The sequence below is a fragment of the Hemicordylus capensis genome, chromosome 15, assembly GCF_027244095.1.
Source record: "Hemicordylus capensis ecotype Gifberg chromosome 15, rHemCap1.1.pri, whole genome shotgun sequence".
Taxonomy (NCBI): Eukaryota; Metazoa; Chordata; class Lepidosauria; order Squamata; family Cordylidae; genus Hemicordylus; species Hemicordylus capensis.
The window spans coordinates 14,252,940-14,279,089 of NC_069671.1; the positions used below are offsets into that span (position 1 = coordinate 14,252,940).

At 45.3% G+C, this 26,150-nt stretch overlaps 2 protein-coding genes across 8 annotated transcripts in view; both read left to right on the forward strand.

Moving 5' to 3' along the window:
• The first annotated feature begins 900 nt into the window (after positions 1 to 900).
• On the forward strand, positions 901 to 20,925 carry CCDC62 (coiled-coil domain containing 62). 6 transcript variants are annotated; one of them, XM_053280416.1, is made up of 14 exons: positions 901 to 1,157; positions 3,572 to 3,737; positions 4,398 to 4,590; positions 5,456 to 5,622; positions 6,430 to 6,531; positions 7,493 to 7,664; positions 8,892 to 8,993; positions 9,670 to 9,758; positions 10,740 to 10,840; positions 11,933 to 12,655; positions 17,092 to 17,269; positions 18,337 to 18,471; positions 19,735 to 19,827; positions 20,702 to 20,925. In XM_053280416.1, the coding sequence occupies exons 2-13, from the start codon at positions 3,702 to 3,704 to the stop codon at positions 19,819 to 19,821; spliced, it is 2,085 nt and encodes a 694-aa protein (XP_053136391.1). In that variant the 5' UTR covers positions 901 to 1,157; positions 3,572 to 3,701; the 3' UTR covers positions 19,822 to 19,827; positions 20,702 to 20,925. The 6 variants fall into 6 exon arrangements, with proteins under 6 accessions (XP_053136391.1, XP_053136392.1, XP_053136389.1 ...); XM_053280417.1 differs by having other exon boundaries at positions 12,035 to 12,655; positions 20,677 to 20,925; XM_053280414.1 differs by having other exon boundaries at positions 902 to 1,157; positions 20,677 to 20,925.
• A 2,125-nt stretch (positions 20,926 to 23,050) lies between these two features.
• Positions 23,051 to 26,150, forward strand: part of HIP1R (huntingtin interacting protein 1 related) — a 59,029-nt gene continuing 55,929 nt past the window's right edge. Inside the window, exons 1-2 of one of the 2 annotated variants that reach the window (XM_053280295.1) lie at positions 23,051 to 23,224; positions 24,676 to 24,824. The gene's annotated coding sequence lies outside the window, so the exon portion shown is untranslated. Of the gene's footprint in view, positions 23,225 to 24,671; positions 24,825 to 26,150 lie in introns of those variants that run through there. The other variant, XM_053280297.1, reaches the window with a different exon arrangement.

Here is a 26,150-nt window from a genome sequence, read left to right on the forward strand (position 1 = left end):
TAAACCAGAGCATTTGTGGACCAAGAGGAGACTTCTGGCTTGACGCCTGCTCAGTGAGCAAAGAGGCACCTTTTAAAAGTGGTGATTGTCTTTCTTGATCAGGGAAAGAGCAACTGGCCCTCTCCAGCCCCAGCACAGCATCCCTCCAGTGTCTGTTGTTGCTGGCGTCTATCTTCTTTTTTAGAGTGTGGGCCCTTTGGGGGGCAGGGAGCCATCTTCCTTCATTTATTTCTATTTCTCTATGTACACGGCTTTGGGAACCTTTGTTGAAAAGCAGTATATAAATATAAATATTTATTTGTCAACGTTTGACTTGGGTAGCCGCTATGCAATAACAGGACCTGATGTGTGTGCGTGTGCAGTGGTGCTCTTACCCCTGGACTTCCGGGCCCATGTCCAGGGCCTCTGCACCCCCTAAGATAAAGTGTATCAAGTCGATTTCAACTCTACCAAAGACAACCACAGGGCTCTGTGGGTGCCAGGAGCTGACACCGACTTGACGGCACAAGTTTACCTTTACTTCACAACACACTAGGAACTTCTTTTGGTTCACAGGCATACTTGAGTAGACAGAATCATCACTCCAGATTTTGCTCCCGTTTAATTAATCAGTCCAGACTGACTGCTGCAGACTTTATCCCTAGACATGCTTTGCTTGCAAACAGAGCCCTGTGGTTGTCTTTGGCAGAACGCAGGAGGGGTTTGCCATTGCCTCCTCCCGCGCAGTATGAAATGATGATGCCTTTCAGCACCTTCCTATATGGCTGCTACCCATAAGAGGTACCAGCAGGGATTCGAACCAGCAACCTTATGCCTGTTAGTCCAGCATTTCACTGCTGCGCCACTTAAGGTGATCCCCTGCGGCGGGTGGGGGGGGAGCCCCCAATGCAGGCAAAGCATTTCCTGGGGCCAAAAGGGAAACCCCCACCCCCTCCCCAGGGATGCCATAAACCGGAGTGAAACCGCTTTGATGTTCGTCTAAATGCGTGGGTGGGTGGCCGAGTACTGCGTGTAGTCGCCGCTGAGGGCGAGGCGAGGGGGCGCCCGTTGCCCCGCGCACGCCCCGCACGACAGCCCAGCGGAGGCGGCGGCGGCGACGCGGGCGGGCGTGGAGGCCGAATGAATCGCGCGGGAAACGGCGCAGCGGCCGGCGGCGGGTAAGTCAGGCCCCCCTGAGGGGGGGGGGGCGGCGGCGGCGGCTGCGGCCCCGTCCGCCATTTGCCCTCCCTGAGGGAGGAGGGCGCCAAAGCGGCGCAGGGCGGCGAGCGCTTCCCGGGTCGGACTGGGCTGCACTGGACTGGACTCTCCCGCACCCCCCGCCTCGGCCCAGCCCGCCCTCCGCCTCCTCCATGAACCCCGAGGAGGACGGAGCTGGGAGGACGGGAGGGGGGGAGGGCGGCCCCCCCTGAGGCTCGTCGCCGTCACGGGTAACCCCCTAGGTCGGGCGGGGGGCCCGCCAGAGTCGGTCATGACTAGCCCACCCCCCCGAAAGCAGGGGGCCAGTTTATGCTTGCTTGGACATATTTTTATAGCGCCCCTGACACTTCCTTACTCACTTATACATACTTTATACTTTTTATTTGTTTGTTTGTTCGTTTGTTTGACATCTTTATACCACCCCAAACTTGGGTCTTCTGGGCAGTTTACAATGCTTGCTTTCTTGCTGGTTTTTTTGGGACATATTTTTATACCGCCCCTGACTTACTTACACTTACTTACTCACTTATACATACATGCTTATCTTTTATTTATTTATTTATTTATTTATTTATTTATTTATTTGACATATCTTTATACCACTCTAAATTTGTGTCTTCTGGGCAGTTTACAATTCTTGCTTTCTTGCTTTTTTTGGACATATTTTTATACCGCCCCTTACTTACTTATACTTACTTACTCACTTATACATACTTGCTTTCACTTTATGTATTTATTTGACATATTTTTATACCACCCCAAACTTGTGTCTTCTGGGCAGTTTACAATTCTTGCTCTCTTTGGACATACAGTGGGTATTGGAAAGAATCACCCCCTTTGATAGACCTTAAATTCTGGTTCCCTTACATCCTGAAATGAAAACACAAAGAAAATTCCCTTCACCAGCTGTACTTATCCAATGCAACCTATAACATCCAACTGAAAAACATCACAATTACAGTCCAGAAAAAGTGTCAGAAATAAAAAAACAAGAATTACTGAGATTGAAAAAGGATCACTCCCCCCCCAATGTCAATATTTTGTTGAACCACCTTTTGCTTTAATAACAGCCTTGAATCTGTTGGGATACTGCTCTATCAACCTTGCACATCTAGACGGAGCAATATTTGCCCACTCTTCCCATTCTTATTACTCTGAAAATAAAATAATAAAATAAACCATAATTATTTACCATAATAAAATAAACCAGTAACTTGTCTCGCTGGTTTCAGTGGTCCGTACGACTAGTCAGGACGCTGCCTGTTATTAGTATTGTTAAGAATGGGCAGCATGCACAGTGATTTGGTCAAGACAGCCCTTTTGAAATTACTGGGACGTGTGTCAGAGTCCTTAAAAAAAAAAAAGCCTTACTAAATAAGCAAAGGCAGGAGTGTGGGGTACAAAGGGAAGGGAAGAAGAAAGATAGTAACAATAGCAAATTAGAAATATGCCCATGTATATCCAGAAAGTAGTTGTTCACTTGGGAGAAGGGCTTCATTATAAGATGCATACAAGCAAACCAGATTACCATTCCATCAAACTTGGATTTCTAGTCTGACCAAATTGTTGGGTAGCATTTCCAAACCTCCCCCATCAGTTTATTTTTTGGTGGTTTGTTGGGTTGTTTTCCCTCTTCTACCCTGCTTTCACTGGAGTTTGGCATTTCACAGCCTTTTATCTATATCTGGGATAATTTTTAAAAGAATAATGCTTGGTTTAGGCTTTTTATGCTGTTTTATACTTTATCATGTGTTTTAATAACTTTTAATGTCTCTTTATGTCTTTGATGTATCATTGTGTATTATACTCTGCATCCTGTAATCACCCCCTGCAATTATGTCTTCTATCCCTTTTACCCTTTTTTATGCCTGCTATGCCTTTTCGGCCTTTCAATGCTATTTTATGCGCTATCATGTGTTTAAAAACCTTTTAATATCTCTTTATGTCTTTCAATGTATCATCCATTATACTTTGCATGTTGCATTGTGTAATCGCCCCCTGTACTTTATGCTGGCTGGTTTATGACCATAATAAAGATGGTTGATTGATTAATACTTGGAATGATCTAGTATATGTGGATGGTAGTCACTCTGGATTAATTAAACTTGAATAAAAACTTCTTAATTAGACTGGAATAGAATCTCAAATGATTTTGTGTATGCAGCTTAAACTGTCTGTTTAAAGCATCTCCACTCATACTTCTCTGGTGGTATATGTGAAAGAACTCCCTTGTTTTCTTATTATTCTGCCCCTCCCCGTGCCACCCCAGTATTTTTTGGAATAAAAGTCCCTCCCTTGATCTTACCTGCCTCTCCCTGCTGGGGAAGTGTGTGTCTCTCTGCTGCTAACCAATTTATTTCCCCCCATTTCTTAGTTAACATCCGTACAGCTTAGGTGCAACTAACAAGGATGGAATTCTTCACTCTTATGGGGCATTGAAACTGAATGTGTCCACAGTATTTCTCAAATCATTTGCACTTGAGAGACCTGTTCCCAGATCCCCTATGAATCCATCACTGACTTTCTCCACTCCACCCCAGGTAAATAAAATAAGTCTGAAAACAATGTTTAAACTGTCAGTTGCAGTTCACTTTGCACTGAAGACTGATGGACTTCAATGTGTATACACATTTTGGGGCTCAAGATTAAATCTAGATTAAACTAGAATTTAGAAGAACTCTAGCGGGTCTTTCTGTGTTCAGCATTTTAGCCATAGTCCTTTTGAATGTCGGTCCAGGTTTACAAAGACATTTGCAACTTGTTCTGTACAGGTAGGGGGGCTTTGAACTTGTATTTCTTAGATAAAACCCACTGATGACCAACATGGCAACCCACTTTTGAAACTGAAAGAACTTTCCAAAAGGATTTGTAGCAAAGTATGTTGGGTGCTGCTGTTCAAAGGGAAAAGTCAAAATCCCATCTGATGTGTACAATCTTTTGGGTGTGCCAGATCCCAGCCATTTGCTCCATTAAACAAATCCAAATCGTATCAATTAGGCATGGCATCTCCAAAGCCTTTGGGTTCTAAAACTGCATTTTCTGGGATGTTAAGGACATGGTTTCCAATTTTTACATTTAATGAAAAAAAAGCTGCAGCACTCTTGGAAAAGCAGTTTGTGTTTGAACCAGATAGTTCTCTCCTGCTGTCCTAATTGCTGATGTGGTGTGTCAACATTGCCTGCTTGCTTTTCTCCCTGTAGAACCCAAACCCTGATCTGGAGAGCCTCACCATTCAGAAACAGAGGAAAGAACTTCAACTGTTAATTGTTGAACTGAAAGACCGTGATAAGGAGCTCAACGATATGGTTGTTATTCACCAGAGGCAGCTGTTGGCTTGGGAGGATGATCGTCAAAAAATACTGACTTTGGCAGAACGGTGCAGCAGATTGGAGAGTGAGTGCCATACAGAACATAGGTCCAAGGATTAAACCAGTGTATTAGTATCTTCCTATTGCCACCTGAGAGATTGACTTGCCTAAGGCCACCGACACCTTGTGAGTTTGTACTAGAGGCTGTTTTGCAGGACTGTCTTAGAGCCCTGTCACTTCACAAATTTAGTATTCATCATGCTGGCTCGTTTTCAAATTTGGTTTGAAAGACAGAAGCGATTGAATAAGTTAAAAAGAATAGCACAGTTTTGGAAACAACAAGATTACGCCTATTCCTATATGTATCGGTTCCTAAGCTGTCCGCTGGAACATTAGGACTGACACAGACCATCAGGAAGTGGTTTGGAGGATCTGTTTGCTCAACCACTCAAATGGCATCTGGCAACGGAATGGAGATTTAATCTGTACTGGGGAACCATGGAAATGGTAGAATGTTGTGGGTGACAGGAAGTGTGTAGAACCTTTTGAAATATTCTGTAATGGTGAGGTGTCCATTTCACTTCCTGAAAGAACCAATATCAAGCCAAACAGATTATTTTATACTTTCAGAAAAAGTTGGCTGTTTTTGCATTAGAGTAACCAATGTGCTTAACATCCATGAGTTAACGTGTTATCAACATCTGTACTGGATAACTGCTTACAAACTCCCAAATTGTGCAGTGAAGAAGGAAGAAACATGGCAGGTAAAACAATAAAGAGAACTGCTTTAGGATTACTCCTGGTTACATGTTCCTTTCTAGAATTAAGAATTTTCTCTTTTTATATCCACACCACCACCTCCACCTCAGTGTAGTATGATGCTACCACTACATAGCTTGGCTTGCATCAGTGTTGTACTGCTGTACATCATGCCTGACCTCTCCCCTCAGATGAGCTGCACAAGAGAAATGAGATGATAACTGCACTGACCCAGAGATTAAAGCTCCTGGAATCCCAGCAGAAAGATCGCAAGATCACCCTTGAGAATACTCAGCAGAAACTTCAGGAGCTGTCTCAGAGAGCATCTGACACATCTCATCAGTGTCAGGCCCTGGAGGTAGGTCTCAATTCATGACCTGATTCAGAAACCTTGTATGGTTTAGACTGTGACTCCTGAGTAGCTTCAACCAGGAACTGACCCTCAACTCCTGACTAGCTTTGCTCACAAATGAAACTGACTAAGGCGACTCCAGTTCCTCTGTGAATTTGAAAATGTATGTTAATTACAGTGTATTAAAATTAGGAGAGGGGGAGAACCCAATTATTGACCATTCTGACTAGTCTGGAACATAGGACGCTGCCTTATACTGAGTCAGAGCTTTGGTCCATCTAGCTCAGTATTGTCTACACAGACTGGCAGCAGCTTCTCCAAGGTTGTAGGCAGGAATCTCTCTCAGCCCTATCTTGGAGATGCTGTCAGGGAGGGGACCTGGGACCTTCTACATGCAAACAGACAGGTGCTCTTCCCAGAGCAGCCCCCCCATCCCCTAAGGGGAAGATCTTACAGTGCTCACACATGTAGTCTCCCATGCAAATGCAAACCAGGGAGGACCCTGTGTAGCAAAGGGGACAATTACTACTTGCTACCACAAGACCAGTTCTCCTCTCCAGGGCGTTATAAACACCCTAGTCACAAGCTGGATTGCTGCGCTCACCATGTATGTTGGTGAAGCAGTTATCTCATGCTTCCAATCATGGGCATGGATCGTGTTTTGTAATATCCTCATAAGTTGTCCTTCAGTGGGCTGAGCAAAGATGTTGACTGCAATGCCAATTTGTATATGTGCTACGACAGGACAGCCAAGGAAAACTGTACAGGGACTAGACTCTACTTTATCTTTTTCTTGCCCATTCACTTTTTAAGGAGAAAAATCAATCCCTCAGCAGCTCGGTGATGGAACTCTCTAATAAAGTGGGCCAGCTGCAAGCTAGAGAACAGGAGCTGTTGACTATGTTAAAGTTAAAGGTAATCATACGTGTCTTTTTGAGAATGCCCGTTCTCTGGGTTCATCTAGATGTGATGGCAGCAGGACCCAAGCCACATCCTACTCATTCTTTATAAAGTAGGAAATGGAACATTTGCTCTTTTTCACTGGAAACCATCCTCACCCACCCCCCGTTTGCAAAATAGACTTTATAAATGGACATAGCTACAATTGAACACTTGTGGGGGGTGGGGTTGCCATATTCTGGATTTCCAAACTGGGGTGCCCAGTTTGTATGTTATGTAAATTGGCTTTAAAATAATTTTTGAGCAGAATAGGGACTGCATGTTTTGCTCCATAACTCCGCTTCTACAAGGGCTAGAGCTTAGCTTTTTTTAAAAAATGAAAGCTGAAATCTGGGTGGGCTAAGCAATTTGTGTGAGATACTTGGAATCCGGGTGTAATCAGGAATTTCAGCGGGCATGGCTACTCAGGAGGGTGGAATACAAATGTCCCTGGGCCCCTGAGGGAGGGAGGCCCACTGGCCAGGTGGCAGCTTGGGGTTTGCTCTCCACTTCGTACCTCTCTGAGCGGAGTAACAGCAGGAGGGAGGGCATGCCCTCAGATCCTGCCTGTAGGCTTCCAGCGGTATCTAGTGGGCCAGGGCCACTGTGTGAAACAGGATGCCGGACTAGTTGGGCCTTCTTGGGCCTGATCCAGCAGGGCTCTTCTTATGTTCTTAAGGTGGGGCAAAAGACAGTCAAATTGCAATCCAACACATTTAGCTTATCTTCTAGATCTAATGCCTGCTTCTGGGTGTTGAAAGATAGGACCTCTCTCCCCGCAGACAAGAGATTTTTAAAAGCTCTTTAAATGTTGCAGCTTAAAAAAAAAAATCCATTGGATTGCTGTTGCTTTCAGAATTCATCAAATAAAAGGAGAAGTGTGCAGATGAAGAACAAAAAAATAGTGATGGACTAAATTGCCCTTCTGCCCCGCTAGGATAATGATATACTTGAAGCGACCAATCACATTACTGAATTTACATGCAAGTTTAAGAAGCTGGAAAATGCTCTGCGCGCAGCAAGGATGGAAGAATCGAGCACCAACAGAGAGAAACAGGACTTCAAACTCAGGCTGAAGGAGATTGTGTTGGAAACAAACAAATTAAAAGGTAAGCAAAGTTTGGAATTCAGGGTCCATAGTTCTGGGCTGGGTTTGGGGTAGAACACTGTTCTCATTTAAATTCCCTGCAACCAAATGAATAGGAATGACCACCTATTAGTAAATCTGGTTGATTAATCATCAGCTTTTACATCTAGAGATGTACATATCAGGCGGTATAAAAATATGATGAATAAATAAGGGTGTGTATAGACACACACACACACACACACACACACACTTACATGTAAAAGCAGATGATTAATCAACCAGAACTACTAATGGTTGGACATTCTCATATATATATATATATATATATATATATATATATATATATATATATATATATATATATAAAAACATTTACACACAAACATACTAAGGTGTGTGTTTGTGAATTATTGTTTTAATTTATTTATTAGATTTATATACCGCCCTTCCAAAGGTGGCTCAGGGCGGGGTGTCTGTCTGTCTGTCTGTCTGTCTGTCTATCTATCAGTAGTGGCCGGTGTGGACGCCACTGGGGTGGTGTGGTGTGGCAAGAGGCACCTTTAAGCATAAATTAGAAGGTGTTTACTTCCGCTCCGGCAGCCCCTGCAAGCTACAGCATGCCACCCAGCGCTCCCTGAGTTGGGGGATTGGCCCCCTCGCCTGGCTTCCACGGAGCTGATCCCTACTGTCAGCCAGATGACTGTTGGAGCCGATCCCCCGCCACAGGGAGTGCTGGGTGGCATGCTGTAGCTTGCAGGTGCTGCCGGAGCGGAAGTAAACACCTTTGATGCTTAAAGGTGCCTCTGGCCGTCCTGTCCCACCCCCGCTAGCGGCGTCTGCACTGGTCACTTCTGACACATACATACATACATACACTTTTTAAAAAACGCTTTTTTTAATCAAAGAAGCTTGTTTTGTATGGGATTCTCCATATGGGAGCAAGTAGTTGGTCCTTCATATCTAGATGTTAAATTATATTTTGTAGAACTTGAGTGGTACCACAGTAATCTACTAGTGATCAATAATGAGTTCAGTGACTAATTCTAAGCCTGAAAATGTATTCTCAGTGCTTTAAAGGATATGAATCACTGATTCGTATGTTGTACTGCTGTGGAGACAGTTCTAGTTGCAAATACCATTTATGACGTCATGCTAATGATAATCCTGTTAAAAAGATGTGAACTAAGACATCAAGTGTCCATGCAAGACATTTTCATTTTGGCAATGCTCTGTTTTATTTTTAAAGGTGACCTCAGCGAAAAAACAAGAGAGAACAATGAACAGAGAGAAGAAATCATACGCCTCAAACAAGAAAACAATTATTTGAACAATGAATTGATGCTTAGTGGTAAGTAGGCACAGAGATATGTCTGGGCCCATGCTTTGGGGGCTGCAATCTGTCAAACTTCTAATCACCATCTCTGATTTAGCAGATACAATGTTGGCGATTTTGTCTGTTACTGTAATTTTTGGTGCAAACGCCGCAGCTAAATGGAACATCGTGATAGCAATAGCAATAGCACTTACATTTATATACCGCTCTATAGCCGAAGCTCTCTAAGCGGTTTACAATGATTTAGCATATTGCCCCCAACATTCTGGTGATGGAAGTGATATGAGTATAGGGACTCCCATCCTTATGTATAATTTCTTATAGTAAGCCCAGAGATTATTATGAATGTGGATTCTGCGGGAGTAGGGGGGGAAACCCACATGTAAGCGCCACATCAGCAGAAGTGCAGCAAGCATCAAAAATGTGCCATGGTGTTTCTGCTGAAAATTACAGTATTTCTTTTTTTAAAAAGTGGTAGATTGAAGCAGCTTAGATGTTCGATAAAGTTATCCCAGCATTCAGGGATATCTAGTATATATCTAGAATACTGTCTAGGCCTCCCGCTGGGAATAATGCGAGTTGTAGTCCAACAACATCTGGGGACCCAAGTTCGAAAACCCTTGGTTGTTTTTTCCATTGTATCTTTTGTTGTGGAAAATAACTGGACCATCCCCTCTCCCCATCCCAACAGCTGAGAGAGCCAACAGAAAAGACCAGCTTCTTCATTCGGCCAAATCGAAACAACTGCGGACCGACACAGAACTGAGCAATTTGCGACAGGTTGGAGTCCAATCTCTGGGTTTTTGGGGGGAAGGAGAGATTTAATTTGTCTAGGCCTTCTGTGTCGTAAAGAGGAACGGAGCAGAATTAAAAGTGAACACTGACAGAACTGGCCAATACTCTAAAGGTCAAACTAGATGTTACTTTAAACACAGGGTTATGACTTGGTTCTTTATTCAGTAAATAGCAGCTGGATCGGGACCTTGATAGGTCAGAGGGTTAAACTTCCCCATGTCACAGTCTCAATCTACTGCGGCCTGATCCAGCTGCTCTTTCCTAAATAAAAAACCAAGCACACTAGTCCAAATCACATTCTTAAAGTGACATCTATTTTTACTCTCATGCTGGAGTTAATTTGAACTTGTTTCCAATATTGAGTCCAGCCTTGGGATGTGTGAACTAAGAAGAAGGAAGAGTGCCTCTGAGCATGTGCAGTGAAATATCAAGTCTTTCCTTATTCAAATGTGCTGGAGGATATCCCACAAACACGTGCATAAGCAGGGACACTGATAAAGATGGGGTTTTCTTATGTCTTCTCCAGAAATGTTATATGGAAAGAGTTCTTCTCCCTCCCCTTTCTATTGGTCTTGTTCTTGTATCTTCTATGAAAAGAACACACATAGAACCCTGTATTTAAAAGTTCATTTTGTACATAATTCACATCTTGAATATTCCTAATGAGATATGTACTGCAGATCACTTTATGGACTGCTAAGTTAACAGAAGCAGCTTTAATGCTCAGTGTTGGAAATGTACCTATAAGAAAGAAATTACTGATTAGCATTGTTGATCTTTGCCTCCTTTTTTCACTTTCAAAATTTGTAAAAAAAAACCCATGACTTTAAAGAAGTCGAACAACATTGCACAGCTGTGTTGAACATGCCAACATGGGTGATGGCTGCAGTGGTTTGGGTAGGCTGAGTCCTTTTGAAATCGCCTGTGCTTCTGAAGTTTGTTAGCTGACTTGCCATCTGCCCTCAGATCTATGTGAAGCAGCAACGGGATCTGCAGTTCCTTCATTTCAATCTGGAGAGTTCTCAGGAAACGAAACAGAAACACAAGAAAGAAGCCCGCGAAACGAGGTCAGCAGGCTGAATGGCTTTCCTGTGGGGTTACCATTTAAAGGGCGATTAGCAGATAGCCAGGGCTGGAGAAATATTTAGAAATCCCATCTAATCAGAGTTTTGGGACTCAGCCTTGAATATGGCTGGAGGGGAAATAATTCAGATCCCTGGTATCAAATATCTAGTAGCCTGGTAATGGATCACTTTCTTTCCCAGCAGTGAGCGAGTTCCCTGTGCACGAGAGGAGGGGGGATCACAAGGCGGGACCACTGCTGCTGACCCTGCCCCCCTTGCTACTTATACTGGAAAAGAAAACACCCCACTGCAGCCTCCTCCTGTTCTCGGCAAGCAGCTGAGGGGTGCTTCATTTCCCAAGAGGAAGCAGCAACTGTAGTTTTAATTTGTCACATTTATATCTCACCCTTCCTTTGAGGAACCCAGAGCAATGCACATGATTATATTTATCCTCACAAGTGAGATAGGTTTATGCTGAGAGATAAGTGACTGGCCTAGATTCACCTAGTTAGTTAGGAACATAGGAAGCTGCCATATACTGAGTCACACCATTGGTCCATCTAGTTCAGTATTGTCTACACAGACTGGCAGTGGCTTCTCCAAGGTTGCAGGCAGGAATCTCTCTCAGCCCTCTCTTGGAGATGCTGCCAGGGAGGGAACTTGGAACCTAGATGCTCTTCCCAGAGCGGCTCCATCCCCTGAGGGGAATTTGAACTCAGGTCTCCCTGGTCCTAGTCCAAAACATTAAGCACATAGCAGCTTTTGATTCACTGCTGTGCTACAGACCTGCATACATTAAAATGTTATCTCAGTGGATTCACAGCACATTTAGCCTCTTTTTGATACAAGTCTTCTCTTTGTCCCTTGTTAGTCTTTATGTTAGCGAAGTTGGAGGTTAATTTTAGAACATGAATCATTAGATGCCAAACAGTTTAGTTATCTAGGGGTCTGTCTAGGAGTCAGAAAGCTGATAGATATCCAGAATGGGAGCAAACTATTTTCGTCTAGAAAGGGGTGGAATAAAAGTTCAGGAAGATGGTGCGGATGGTTAAATGCAGACTTGGTAACCTGCGTTCTTTGTTGTGCCGTTTATAGCAGAGGGGTGGTTTTGTCAGATCTTGGGAGTGGCAGCAACAGAGACACGGGCTGTAGCGAAACCAGTCAGAAGAGAAATGCCTGCTTTATGTACATCCCCAGCCGTAGTTCGGAAAAGATTTGCCAAGTGTGCAGAGCTGAGAGTAGGCAGCCGATGGGCACCGAGGCGAGACGGTCAGGAAACTTGGATCAGTTTCAGGAAGGGCTGTTTCACGAGCAGATAACCCCACGCAAGCAAGAGCGGAAGCAGAATGACTCCTCAAGCGCTGGGGAGACAGACAGTAGACCTGCCTCTCTGGCAGACAGCATGTGGACGATGGAAGGCAGGGAACTCATGCTGGTTTCTGAGCCAAACCTTGTTGCCTCTTTGCCAATACACGAGCATTGGTTTGATCTGAACTCGGGTGCAGAGCCCCCAAAGTGCCAGAGCCACATGCCGAAGCGCTCCGATAAATCCATGGGGGATTCACAAGCTGGGACTCCAGGTGGGCCAAGGCTCAGCAAGTCTCCTGGTCTGGTTAAAATGCTGGACTCTGGTTGCTGTTCGTGCTGCTCCATAAGCAAAACCATCCTGTCCCAACCAGTGACGGATCAGGAGTGGATGCAGATTTTCAAGCCTGTAAAAGGAGGAGGAGGAGGAGGAGGAGGAGGAGGTGTCCCATGCGGAGCTTTCCCCAGCAGTCCAAAATCTACTCGTGGAATTAAAGTCAGCAAGTCTAAAAGGTTCAGTATTTTCCTAAGTCTAAAAGGTTCAGTATTTTCCTAAGTGTTCAAAAATGGGAACTTGTGCTCTGTTTTGCTGTAATTGTCCCCACCTTCTTGAATGAAATCACAGAACCAGCAAAATCTTTTATCAGAACAGCTAGTTGTTTAAAATGTTGCACATTCTCAATCTGTGTATTTGTCATCAGGGTGTTCAAGGCAGGAATGAAAGGGCAGGGGGAAACCTAGATGATGTTAAATATACAGACTAATGTTTGGTTGACTGGAGTTGCTCTTCTGTAGGGCAAAGCAGAGGAGAGTAGGCTGTGTATTTATTCTATTAAACGTATTTAAGCTTCACCCAGAGATAAAACAACAAAGGGATTCCAGTTGACACAAGGCCATCAAAGACCATGTCGAGGTATTCATGGGGTTACTTTTTCAAATGATTCTGGGGGCACATGAAGATGGAACAGCTATAGTGGAGGTGGGTTAGATGTGCAGTTTCTGTTCGGGAACAACTCCATAGGTAAGAAACATAAATCTAGAATCTTACTCTTGGGATCATCCTCAGAAATGTTACCTGGTTAACCCCTCCGAATATTAAATCTGGACTTATACATGCCCACAGGGTCACACTTCTCCGAAGCTGGACACAAGGTGAGCCTATGAAGGTCCCTTGTGCTGAGCTGTGGTGTTGGTCCATCTAGTCCAGTATGTTCTAGATGACTGGCAGTTGCTCTCCAGGTGGAAACTTTGTAGCTGGAGATGCTGGGGACAGATCCTAGGACCTTCTGTTTGCAAAGCAGATGCTGCTAGGCACAAATCCACCCTTAAATCCCGGTGAACTTTGCTATTTGGTTAGACTGGGGGTTGAGCCAGAAATCTCATGGCCTTGGCTGGAACCTACCCTGGTGAGTGACCGTGGGACTTGGTGTGCTCAGACCTCGGAGTCCTCTTCAGGTGCAGAAAGGAACAGGTCTATGGAACAGACCTGCCATTGGCCGGTAGGATGCAACCACCCTGGTTGCATCTGAATGGGACACTACATGTGTGTGCACTGTAAGATCTTCCCCTTACGGGGTGGGGCTGCTCTGGGAAGAGCACCTGCAGGCTTGCATGCAGAAGGCCCCAATTCCCCTCCCTTGCAGTTTCTCCAAGATAGGTCTGAGAGAGACTCCTGCCTGCAACCTTGGAGATGCCGCTACAAGTCTGAGTAGGCATTACTGATCTAGATGGACCAAGGGTCTGACTTGGTATATGGGTATAATACTCATGAAGTGATTCGCACCCATGAGCATCCTTGCAGCAGCATTCTGGACCAGCTGAAGTTTCCGAGCAGTCTTCAAGCGCAGCCCCACGTAGAGCGCATTGCAGTAGTCCAATCTGGATCTTACCAATGCATGAGTGACTGAGGTCAGGTCCGACTTCTCCAAGTAGGGTCGCAGCTGGCGTACCAGCTGTAGTTGGTAAAAGGCACTTCTGCACACGGCTGTGGATTTTCCATTTATGGACCTGGCATTTAGTAGCACCAGCTTCTTGCAATCTTGGGCAATGGACCTCAGGCCAGGGACCCTGGGTTAGAGTGATCGTCCTCCAGGCCCCCTTGCAAACATGGCTGGAATTTTTGGAAATCAAACTGGCTTTATCGTTGGGTGTTGCCTGAACAGTTTGACTGGAGTCCAAAGGGATGAGTGTTGAATATAGTGGCCTTCTAAGTGGTATGCCACCTAATGGCCTAGCGGGGAAGTAACCTGCCTAGAGAGCAGGAGGCTGTTGGTTCGAATCCCCACTGGTGTGTTTCCCAGACTATGGGAGACGCCTATATTGGGCAGCAGCGATATAGGAAGATGCTGAAAGGCATCCTCTCACACTGCATGGGAGATGGCAATGGTGAGTGTAGTGGCTAGAGTGCTGGACTAGGACCGGGGAGACCTGAGTTCAAATCCCCATTCAGCCATGATGCTAGCTGGGTAACTCTGGGCCAGTCACTCCTCTCTCAGCCTAGCCTACTTCACAGGGTTGTTGTGAAAGAGAAACTCAAGTATGTAGTACCCCGCTCTGGGCTCCTTGGAAGAAGAGCGGGATATAAAATGTAATAATAAATAAATAAATAATAACCACAGGGCTCTGTGGTTGCCAGGAGTCGACACCGACTCAACGGCACAACCTTTCCTTTCCTTTGCTAAGGGGTGGGGACGCAAAGCCAGCCGTGAAAGCAGGAAACCGTTGGGCCTGGGGCTAGTCGCTAGTCAGACCGGCACAGAGCTGCTCCCAAGGGCCCGTGCCTTGAGATGGAATGCAGTCCTGGAGCAGCCCCATCTGCCTTTCCTTGACATTTGTAAACAGTCTCTCTCGCGTCCTCCGCCAGCTGTAATTAAGTGTCTTCCCTTTCTTCTGTAGCCCATACAAAGGGCTGCAACTTTTCTTAACCTGTAACCATCATTTATCACTATTTGAACACCTGAAACTGCTTTATACTGAGTCAAATCAAGTGTTCTACCCCTGAGCTCTATGGCGCCATCCCTCCATGCATTGGTTAAGTGGGCATTTACCTACACACACTGGTGAGTGCTTGCCTGGATCCCCGCCCCATGCCAACCAATTGGCCAGGTCAAGAGATCTCATCTTCCCTCCATCCTTTATGTGCTACTTGTGCTACCTAGTGGTGAGTGAAGGTGATCTCGGCACATGCTCAGGAGCACTCTCTTCATGTGTTGCAGAGCTGAGCCCTTTTGAGTACCAATTTGGATTTAAGCCTAGGATAGAGGCCTGTTGCTGGGGATTACTTCATCCTTTTTAGCTCTCACTTACTCTCTGTGTCTGATGCTTTGTCTGCTGTGTGCGCACCTGTCCGCGCACCATGTTCAGGTTGTTAAGAAAGACAGCTAACTGTGTGGCTGCACAAGCTTTCACCCACCATCTCTCATTTGGCTTTGTCCATTGGCACAGGCCATCCCAGCTCTGTTGTGGAAGTGCCATGAGCCATCACATCCTGATACGGTATTGATGGAATAATCTCTCCCTGAGCCTCTGATGGTGGCAGTTGCAGCTTTTCTGTTGTACCGGTGCGGCTCGTTCCCCCGTGAACGGTAATCCAGGCTTGACAGCTTTTAGAACAGAATGGTGGCTTGTCCTCATTGTGCCGTTTAGATTGGCTTAGAAAATAAAACCAGGTTGGATTTCTGAGTCGGGGGACTCATGCCAGCCAGTTGGTTCTTCCATTCTGATCTGCATCTTCTTCCACATGTGTTCAAGCATGGAATAACTGTTGAAATCCGATAGAAGTTGAGCTAAGCAAAGCAACCAAATTGAAAAGCCAAGTTCTGGCTGAGAAAGTAGTAACTTTCACTGGACTCTTCAAACTGCACATACCTCAGAGAGAGTCCTGTGTAACTTGAAAGCTTGCACACTCCCACAACCATATAGGTTGGCCCAGGTAATGGTTTTGTTTTTAATCTGCTCTTGCATCTCCTGGATTCCTTGGAGCAATTTGTTGCTCCATTTAGTTTTGAGCATCTTAAAATCAGAAGAGCACTCACAAAGCTTGAAGTGGACCGGCTCGCATAATGGCTGATCACACAGAAGGGATAGCCGTGATGGGAACTGCTAGCAAAGCCCCACGTCAGCTAGCAAAGAGGTTCAGCTTTTGTGTAACAAGTGGGGGATTTTATATTCATTGTTTGGAATGAATGCAATACACTTACTGTCGGGCAGTACTGCCCCCTTCCCCTATTCAGCAGTTTGAAGGGGGCTGGTAATTAATAGTGTTATTGTGAGTAAAGCCGATTTCTGCTGAGCATTTTTTAAAAATGGAATTTTCTCTTCCTCCATGCATAATCTTCAACCACAGCGTGACCACTGTCCGATTTGGTCGTCTGTTGCCTTTTTACCCCAAATTAGATGTGTGTTATTACACTGGCTTACAGAGCAGGCAATGGGCCCCAAACCAATCATTTTGGGGATTATTTCCGATGTATGCACACAGTGTTAGCCCTCTAAGGACTGCCCTGTCCATTTCAGTGGCAGAAGCAAGTTTTTCTGTGGGGTCCATGTTTTGAGGAAGAGGCCCATGGGATTTGCAGTACAGACCTTTTGGATCACCCAGCAGAGTCCTGGCAGAGGGGAAGGGTTGTGTTGCATGGCAACCTGGGTGCACTGCTGATGTACACAGCAACAGATCTGGCCTGGGAAAAGGCCCCAGTTCCTGCGTTATAGTCCATGTTTCTCAGTTTTATGCAGCAGTGAGAGCTAGAAACTTACTTTAAAAAACTGAATCTTAAGATTAGACTTCATGGGCCAAGAATTACCTTGCGGACTGCATGTCCTAATTTTCTCTCACTGTCCTGTGTCAAAAAAGTATGACGCTGTGCCAAGTCCTCAGTTTTAAGCCTTTTCATAAAATGTGCGGGAAGTACCTCTTCCAGGAAACCTCTTTTCTTATTTCTGATTAACAGTGACCATGATGGAGACCTGAACCTTTCGGAGTTGGGTGCTCCATGCTTGACATCGACACAGAAGACAAGCAGGCCCAAGATACATGAGAAGTTTGTCGACGGAGACCTCCCTTTGGAGCTCGCAAGTTTGACAGATCTTGAGGCAGCCACTGGGTGCTGCCATTCCCCCCTCCACCACGTAAGTGTTTGGCAATCTGTTCTGTTGGACTAGCAGGGCTGTCCTTGGGGCAAGGCAAACAGGGCGCCTGTCCTCTTTTAACCCCCATTAAAATTAACTGAAAGGGCTCCTGCACCCCACCAGAGCTCTAAGAGCAGCCCTGTGGATTAGCCCCGGGTATTGTGGCACTATGCTATCTCCTCCAAGTTGGGTCCTCGAATTTGTCCCAGATGCTGGTCCTGCAGAAGTCTGGAAGCAGTGAGTTGCCAGGGTCTCCCTTACTTACTCACGGCTAGGAATGTAAGAAGAGCCTAGCTGGATCAGACCAAAGGTCCATCTAGGAGAGAGATTTCAGAGTTTGGTTGTTACTGGTGCTTGGCTTTTATTTTTGTGCCATGTTTTCAGTTTGAAACACTCCCCCCCAAAAGAGCTAACGGACGCTATTGGATTTTAAAAAACAAACAAACAAACCCACACACATTCAGAAATGAAGAGAGAGGGTAACAGATAGTATATAGTCAGATCGCTGTGATAGGGGAAAATATTTTCTCAGTAATAATATTTAGAAAAGCAAGAGATAAAACAATAAGAACAACCTATTCAAAGGTTAGCCATCGAAGAAATTCAATGCATTGATTGCTAGAAATGCTCAGGCAAGTGAAAAAGCCTCATCCTGGTGCCTAAAGTGTAATCAAGGAAGTGTCTGGTGAAGCATTCTGTATAGACAGAAGGAGAGCACCACTTAGGACAGGGATTCTCAACGCTGGGTCCCCAGATGTTTTTGTACTTCAGCTCCCATAATCCCCAGTTCCAGTGGCCTTTGGTTAGGGATTATGGGAGTTGAAGTCCAAAAGCATCTGGAGACCCAACGTTGAGAACCCCTGACCTAGGAGATGCTAACCTTGGTTGCTACCCACCTCCCTTCTGCTGGAGGGGCACCCAAGTAGCTGATGAAGGTGTCAGTACCTGGGCGGGTTTGTATGGGAGCAGAGTCGCCTCAGGTGCCTGCCGCCAGCCCTGGCTCCCGTTTCTGGCCCTGAGCCCCCTTCCAGCTAGTCCCTGACACCTTCCTTCCTGGTTCCTCCTAGGATTCCTGCTCTCCCACCAGTAAGCTGCAGCGGCTGCTGGCAGAGTCCCGGCAGATGGTAGCAGACCTGGAGCTCAGCAACCTTCTCTGTACCAGCCCTCGCTGCAGTCCCAACAGCAGCAGCAGCATTCAGACGGTATTTCTCTTGTTTTCTGAAAGGGCTTTGGGCATTGGGGAGCATAGGCTTGGCATAGCATGCCGCCTTTCTGTTTCTTGGACATAATGAAATGATTGCCTTCCTGAGAACCTTAAGGACTGCCTCTTCTCATATGAACTTGCCCACGTACAAGGACCTTCAGCAGAGGCCTAGCTCCACGTCTCACCATCTTTGGAAATGGTGGTGACATGGGACAGAGCCTTGTTGCCCGCAGTGCCTCATCAGTGGAACTCCCTTCCACTAGACTCACAAAGGCCTTTTTATTTTGTCAGGCATTTGGCCTGCCTTGAATGGTCTGCCGAGCTCCCTGTTGTGCTGCTATGGGTGTGTGTCCTCCTTTTGCTGCGTCCTGTTTTAGTTTTTGTCTTGTGCTTATGTCGCCCCTTCGGAGATCTGTATGGGGTAGGAAAAGCAGTACTAAAACAAAACAAAGCATGTGTTATACAAAGTATTGAGTAAAATGCTGAGCCACATTTGGCTCCAAGTGGCGTTTGACCCTCCCTGTCTGCTTGAAAACAGGCACGACAAGCATGAGCGTGTGCTTCAGGTTAAGACCAAAATGAAAGTGAAAGGCAAGAAAATGGAGAAATATTAACAGGCTAACTTAATTGTATTGTCTTGGTGAAGCCACTCCAAGCCTCTGTTTTCTTTTTTCCCCCTCTGTGGTTTTTTTTTTTTTTTTGTAAGAGGGAATATTATTGCCTCTGATTCGTTCATTTATGACATGTAGATGCTGTCTCTGCCACAGTGCTCAAGGTGGCTTACAGCTTAAGATAGCAGCTTGTAATTTAAGAGACACTCTGCAGAAGGGAGAAGAGAGGAAAGTAAGCAAATGCAGGTACCAACTCTTCCAGACTGTTGCAGAATGGAGCGACACAATAACCAGGTGCCCTGGTTGCAGATGGAAGCAGTTCTGGGAGGGGAGGAACCAAGTGGCAGCTGGTCCCAGCCAGACAGGCAGAGAGGACCTCCTCCTGTCTCTCCCTCTTTGGCTCCAACCCACCCACTTCAATTCTCTCTCTCTCTCTCTCTCTCTCTCTCTCTCTCTCTCTCTCTCTGTGTGGCCCTTGGAGAATTGTAGTTGCTGAATATAGATATGGAAATCCGCTATGCCAATTTCACATGCAGTGCAGAAGAAATTTATAACTAGTTTCCAATCCTAGTATGTGCCCTGCAACCATATTATTCATTTCTGCATGGTTGTTTTCTAAGAATGAGAGATCTATTTATGTCCTTTGACAGGCAATGGAGTATCCCAAACCCCTTTGCAAAGGGAGATTGCCAGCTGTGGAGGAAAGCGAGATGAAACTTTCCCTCTTTTCTTTATGACCAGGCGTGAGTCCTCTTGCCTTTCCTGTTGTGTCTGTTTACTTTGCATGTCTCACAGTACCGCTCTGATTTTAACATTAACCATGCACGTATGGATTTCAAACTGTTGTAAACTCCAGGTGCATTTGCTAATCAGTCTGTGCAAGAAGTGAACTTTTGAGTTCGTACATAAATTCCTTGTCACAGCAAGTTAAACATATTTGAAGGTGAAGTTATAATATACAGAGCTTGATTTGAATGGGATTTGACTACAGCCTGGTCTAATGCGACCCCAAAACACAGCTGCAGCGTTGCTAGAGAATGCTGGCTGTCAGATTGCTGAAATGGCAATGGATGCCATTTAGATGTCATGCACAGAACCTGTGGAGACCAGCTCCAGTGCGCTCACACATCATCTTGCACTTCAGCCCAGTCGTTGCAAACTCCTGCAGCAACAGAAGCTTAGGTTGTGCAGGACTGTGGGAAAGGGTGAAAGAAATGAGGAAAATGTTCTATTGAGCCCTCAGCATCTCCGGCATGCCACGGGACTTGTCCATCCTGACAATCCTGATGCTGCTAGCCAGGGAGAAATCTCTCTGTCAACATGAAACCGTCTGAACTGCCAGCTATTTGCAGAGTAGTGGAAAAACAAAAACAAAAACTTTCCAGCAGTGATACAAGGATGGTTTTGAGGGAGAGACAGTTCATGCTGCCGTTCATCCTGTGAAGTAAATATTTTTAAAAATCATTCTTCAGACATCCCTGAGGTTCTTACTGGCAGTGTTTTTCCAGAAACAGATCTGTCATAAAACAGTAAAACCTGAAATGGAATTACAAGGTGGGGCTTCAGCCAGTTTTTGTTTGTTTGTTCCTCAGAACGTACCTTCCCTTCCCTTCCCAGCCGTCCCACCTTTTGTCTGCAAGAGCAAAGAAAACAGCCTTGTTTTGAGTGCACCTCTCTGGAAGACTGAAGAGGTGTGTCATCCCAACGGATAGTTGCCCATCATTCTCCAGCACCTCCTGAAAACCTGCCAAAGATCTGTGACTAAAAGCTGGAATTTATTCTCTAGTCGTTTTTTTAAAACCTAGAATTATGCTCAAATGAATAAAAACTATTTCATCGTAGGTGTATCTTTAGATTAATTGCTACTCTATTTTCAGAAAGTTATTTATATGCATACCAATCTCTTGTCCAAAGGTGATTGTTTTTAAAGTTAGAAATAAATCTTCTCTGCTTTTTGTACAAAAGTCTGACACAAGTGTAAGTTTCTGCTCCGTGCTCTTACCACTAGATCTTCTCCAGACTATCTTAATGAAATGTTTCTGACAAATAGAGTGATGAAGGAACATATATTGCTGGAAAATGTTTGTGCTATTGTTCACAGTGTGGAGAATAGTTTTCGGATGCAATCCAGCAGGCTAATTCCCTGCACGAACACCATTGATGTCAACTGGAATTCATTACATAGGAACATAGGAAGCTGCCATATACTGAGTCAGACCCTTGGTCTGTCTCGCTCAGGATTGTCTTCACAGACTGGCAGCGGCTTCTCCAAGGTTGCAGGCAGGAAACTCTCTCAGCCCTATCTTGGAGATGCTGCCAGGGAGGGAATTTGGAACCTTCTGCTCTTCCCAGAGCGTCTCCATCCCCTAAGGGGAAGATCTCATATGGGGCGTGCCCCTTGAATTGTCCCCTATTCCTTCAGTCTTGGACTACTGATTCTCATGGCGGGTGGGAGGGCCGGGTAAGACCACAATATGCAGACTGTTCTTATTATTAGGCCTTGCCAACAGCAATACCTTCAGATATGTACCAAATTTAAAAACCTTGTTTTTCGCGAGACCTTGTTTTTCTCTTTGAAAGTATTTTGAGCACCATGATGTGCATCAGCTAATAGATGTGACGTCTTCCTTTTTTAGACCTCTCTGTGCTGCTTCCCTGACAGCTGATGTTAATAATTAATCAGTGCTTAAATTACTTACAGCTTCCATGGCAGTGTGACCTAACTGTCGGGTGGGTGCAGCAGCAGTGCCTCAGGACGACCTCCCATCCCACACCCCGGCTACTCCTGCTGGCGGCAGCTGGGTTTCCTCATGGCACTGCACATCCTTTGGCAGCAGGGACCTCGACACCGGAGACAAGTCACTGGGGAAGGCCCGCCTGCAGAGGCGGAACCTGCTCCTGCTGATCTAGCCATTGGTGGGCCATGTAACAAAGGGCAGCAGCAGCAGCAACTGAAAGCAGCCCTTAGGGTGGGGTCCAGAGCTCAGCAAACAAGAGTTGCCCCATAGAGATTAGTCCATGAGTCAGGCCCACACATTTTGGCTATCAGTACCATATCAGGGGACGAATGCTCATAGTGATTTTTGACCTACTCTCCTAGAGATGGACAACAGGCAATAGGTTCTTTAGTTTTTACAGTTCTTATTTTTTTTAGTTTTTTAAAATAACTTTTAATTTGAAATGTTAAAATCCGTGTGTTCTGATTGCGGTCTTAGCTTGGATTTTTAACTTGTTTAGCTTAATTTAGTTAATTTTATTAGTCTGATTTTACATTGTAACTATTTTATAAATGTTGTGAGCCGCCCCGAGCATTGTGTACTGGAAGGGCGGGGAAAAATATTTTGAGTAAACATATACATACAATAGCACTGTTGCACTTACAGCTTTCTCTGTGTTATCACCCTTTCTTTATCCCGACCCCAAACTATTAGGGTAAAATTGCAGTCACTCTTGCATAGAGCAAGGGGTTAGGCTAGGGTAACAATGAACAAACTGTTGCATTCTCTCCATGGAGTAATCTCTGGAGGACGTTCCTGCCAATTTTCATTTCCAATCCTCCGATAACAACAATAACATTTTATAGTACTGTTTGCCTTTCTAAAAGCGTTTAAAAACACCATTGCAAATTTGGCCGCTTCAGGCCTGGTGGTCAGGACAGTAAAAGCATGATAACACACTGGAAGCCGAAAGCCCTGCAATGCTATCTGCTGTTTCCCACCTTTCGGGATGTAGGCCTCATCGAAACTCCCAACGAGCATTCATCCCCCCAGGTGGTACTGAGCACCCCAGTTTATTCCCTACCTGAGCCCTGGTCCTGCCATACCGGAATCTGAAAGCAGCAGCATATCACCACTTGCCTTTCCTTAGTTCTATGCATATAGATGTAGATGTAACCTATGTAGATGTAACCTATGGCTTACGCTGCCCCTTTGTTTTGTGCTCTCTCTCTCTCTCTGTGTATCTGACCTCAAATGTTTGTCCTAAGCACCCCAGCTGTGTCCTGCATGCTTCAACTAGCTAAGAACAGAGACATCCTTGGAAAGGCTGCCAAGAAGAGTAGGACTGCCTTGTGTCTGCACATTTTGTGGCTGTTCAAGGAAAACAAAGCTCCCATTTAATTTCTGCTTGCCTTCAGCTAGGGTGTGTAGGCTTTCCTAACTCCCTGTCTTGTTTTTTTTTAATTAGAGGGTCAAGAGACACCAGGAGGAGGGAGAATAGAGTTTCCCAGCTCTCCCAGTCCATATTACGTATCAAGTTACAGTCGTTTCTGCAGCAAAACAAAGTTGGTGGTTGAAGATCTAGGGCAAGAGCCAGAAATTACCTTGACAAAGGCAGAAAGTGTGTCTGGTGATGGTGGGGAGGACTGTATGAGCAGAGTTCTCTCATTTTTAATACTTTTAAAAAAAAGAATTCAAAGATAATTATCAAGTTTTAGCTAAAATATCCAGACTCTTACAGAAATGTTGTCTTTATGGTGCCATCAAATTGATAAATAATAATAAAGAAATCAAATTAATAATAATAATAAATTGCATGGCACTTGCATATGAGCACAGGAAGCTGCTTTTTGGTGAGCCAGACCCTTCATCTATCTAGTTTAGCATGGTCTACACTGACTGGCAGCAGCTGCTCTCCGGAATTTCAGGCAAAAATCCCAGCTCTATCTGGAGATGCTGCCAGGGCTTGGATACCTGAGTCCTTCTGCATACAAAGCAGGTGTTCTGCCACTGAACTAGGCCCATAAAGTCTCTGCCCCAAAGAGCTTACAGTATAAAATGTAACACTCGAAGCAAAAGGAGAGAGGGAGGGAGATGGTGATAGATAATTGGGCTAGGCATTCATTTCAGTTACATGTAATTAGGCTGTTTCTGTAGATGAGGGTAAGAATATAGAAACTTCACAGAAAAGGTGACATCTAACCTTAGGCTGCAGTCCTAAACACACTTACTAGTAAGTAAGCCCCACTGAATGCAGTGGGACTTGCTTCTGAGTAGATATGCCCAGGATTGTGCTAAACATCTGCCTCTAAGCTCATAATGGTACAGTTGTGCCGTTGAGTCGGTGTTGACTCCTGGCAACCACAGAGCCCTGTGGTTGTCTTTGGTAGAATACAGGAGGGGTTGACCATTGCCTCCTCCCGCGCAGTATGAAATATGATGCCTTTCAGCATCTTCCTATATCACTGCTGCCCGATACAGGTGTTTCCCATAGTCTGGGAAACATACCAGCGGGGATTTGAACCAGCAACCTCTTGCTCCCGAGGCAAGTTACTTCCCCGCCGCGCTATTAGGTGGCTCTAAACTCATATCTTTTTGCCAAAAAAAATTGTTCACCCCTGATTAAACTTCAGAAGACGTAACATGTTTCAGTGTGGAATGTGAGTGCACAACTAATGTCGTGAGATTCAGCTATTGCTGTTCCTTTCTTCTTTGCTCCCCCCACTTCTGAATATGGAAAATGCTGTTTGACTAACGAATGGATGATTTTTTTAACTCTACGCTTTGGCCTGTTAGAGGACCTGTGGGGTGGAATAAAACATCACCTTGCATTCTGAGCTTTTGAAAAGGGTCACTCTGTCTAACTCATTTCAGATCAGAAGGATGGTGATAGTCACACTTTCCCCCTGGTCCATCTATGCTGCTGCTTCCGCATCCTAGACAACAACAGAAGGAGAATCATCCCAGGACACTCCAGCCGTCCTTCAGCAACCTCCGATCAAGGCTGAACACTACAGCAGTGGGTAAGGCCAAGTCCAGCAGTCAACTGCCAGGCTGAACACACCCTAGTAGTGTGTACTTCTGGCCACAGTGAACTTCTGGTCGTTTCCCTAAATGAGGCCGTGTGGTGCCACGAGTTGAGTGTGTTGAGAACACAGAAGCACACAGGGTAGCTGTTGTTACTATCTCTCTTGCTTACCCACCTCACAAGGTTGTTGTGAGGGTAAAGTCAGCATATAGGAAGCCGCCATATACTGAGTCAGACCACAGGTCCATCTTGCTCAGGATTGAAAAATATTGACAAACATGGAAAATACATGCAAGCTGCCGTATGAATTTTTTACAAAGAGACAGAGCCCGGCTGCAACAGCTTCAATCTGGGATAAAATAAAAATGCAAAAGTGCTAAATAATTTAAAAAGCAGGGTAGAAACAATAATAAAAGTTTAAATACATAGGGCAGGATTCAGATTAAGTGAATCATGACTACGTCCCAGTGAATTCAATGGGATTTAAATTAGGAAGATAGGAAGCTGCCATCTACTGAGTCAGACCATTGGTCTATCTAGCTCAGTATTGTCTTCACAGATTGGCGGCTGCTTCTCCAAGGTTGCAGGCAGGAGTCTCTTTCAGCCTTATCTTGGAGATGCTGCCAGGGAGAGAAGGAACTTGGAACCTCTCACATGCCTGTCCATTCCTGTTGCTTGGTGACTTGCCCTGAATGGGCTTGGTGGCATCTGAACCAATAGGAAAGTTCAGTCTGTGGTGTTTGATATGAAGTCATCCAGTGCTCCCGCTCACATGTGCGAACCAGCCCCAGGCTATGTGGCTGCTCACCTTGAATTCTTAGGAAAGGGCAGAACAGGTAAACAAATCAAATATATTTCAAGCTTGACCCTCAGCGGGACTTGGTCCAGTTAAACATGTTTCTGTGTTAATTGCCTACCCCCTGCGAGCTTCCGTTTGGCAGTCTCCACTTTAAACTTTACCAAGATCAATTAGCAGCCTAAGAGGATTGGGCTGTATTTAAAAAGTCACTGAAACAATTTTTGAATTCCACACATGGGAGCCAGCCAGGGGGGAATAACAATACATTCCATTCATCTTGCCCTCTGATCTACTGCCTTTGAGTGCCAAAGGAGACCTTGGCCTCCTGTTGGTGGATACACCCACAAATGTGTAAAGCCGCACAGGACGCTTCGTCAGGTGGGATGGGGAAATGGCTACTTCCCCGCAATGCAGAAATTCAGTCACAAGGGCCACAAGTAAATCAGGAGAGCTAACTCTGATCTGCAACTACAGCTTCAGTTGAATAACATAAGCACAGCCCTGCTGGATCAGGCCCAAGGC

Coding starts and splice junctions, on each gene's coding strand:
- CCDC62 (XM_053280416.1), top strand. CDS start 3,702: ATGAATCCATCACTGACTTTCTCCACTCCACCCCAG. Junction 8,994..9,669: donor CAATGAATTGATGCTTAGTG/GTAAGTAGGCAC, acceptor CCATCCCAACAG/CTGAGAGAGCCAACAGAAAA. Junction 17,270..18,336: donor GCCATTCCCCCCTCCACCAC/GTAAGTGTTTGG, acceptor GGTTCCTCCTAG/GATTCCTGCTCTCCCACCAG.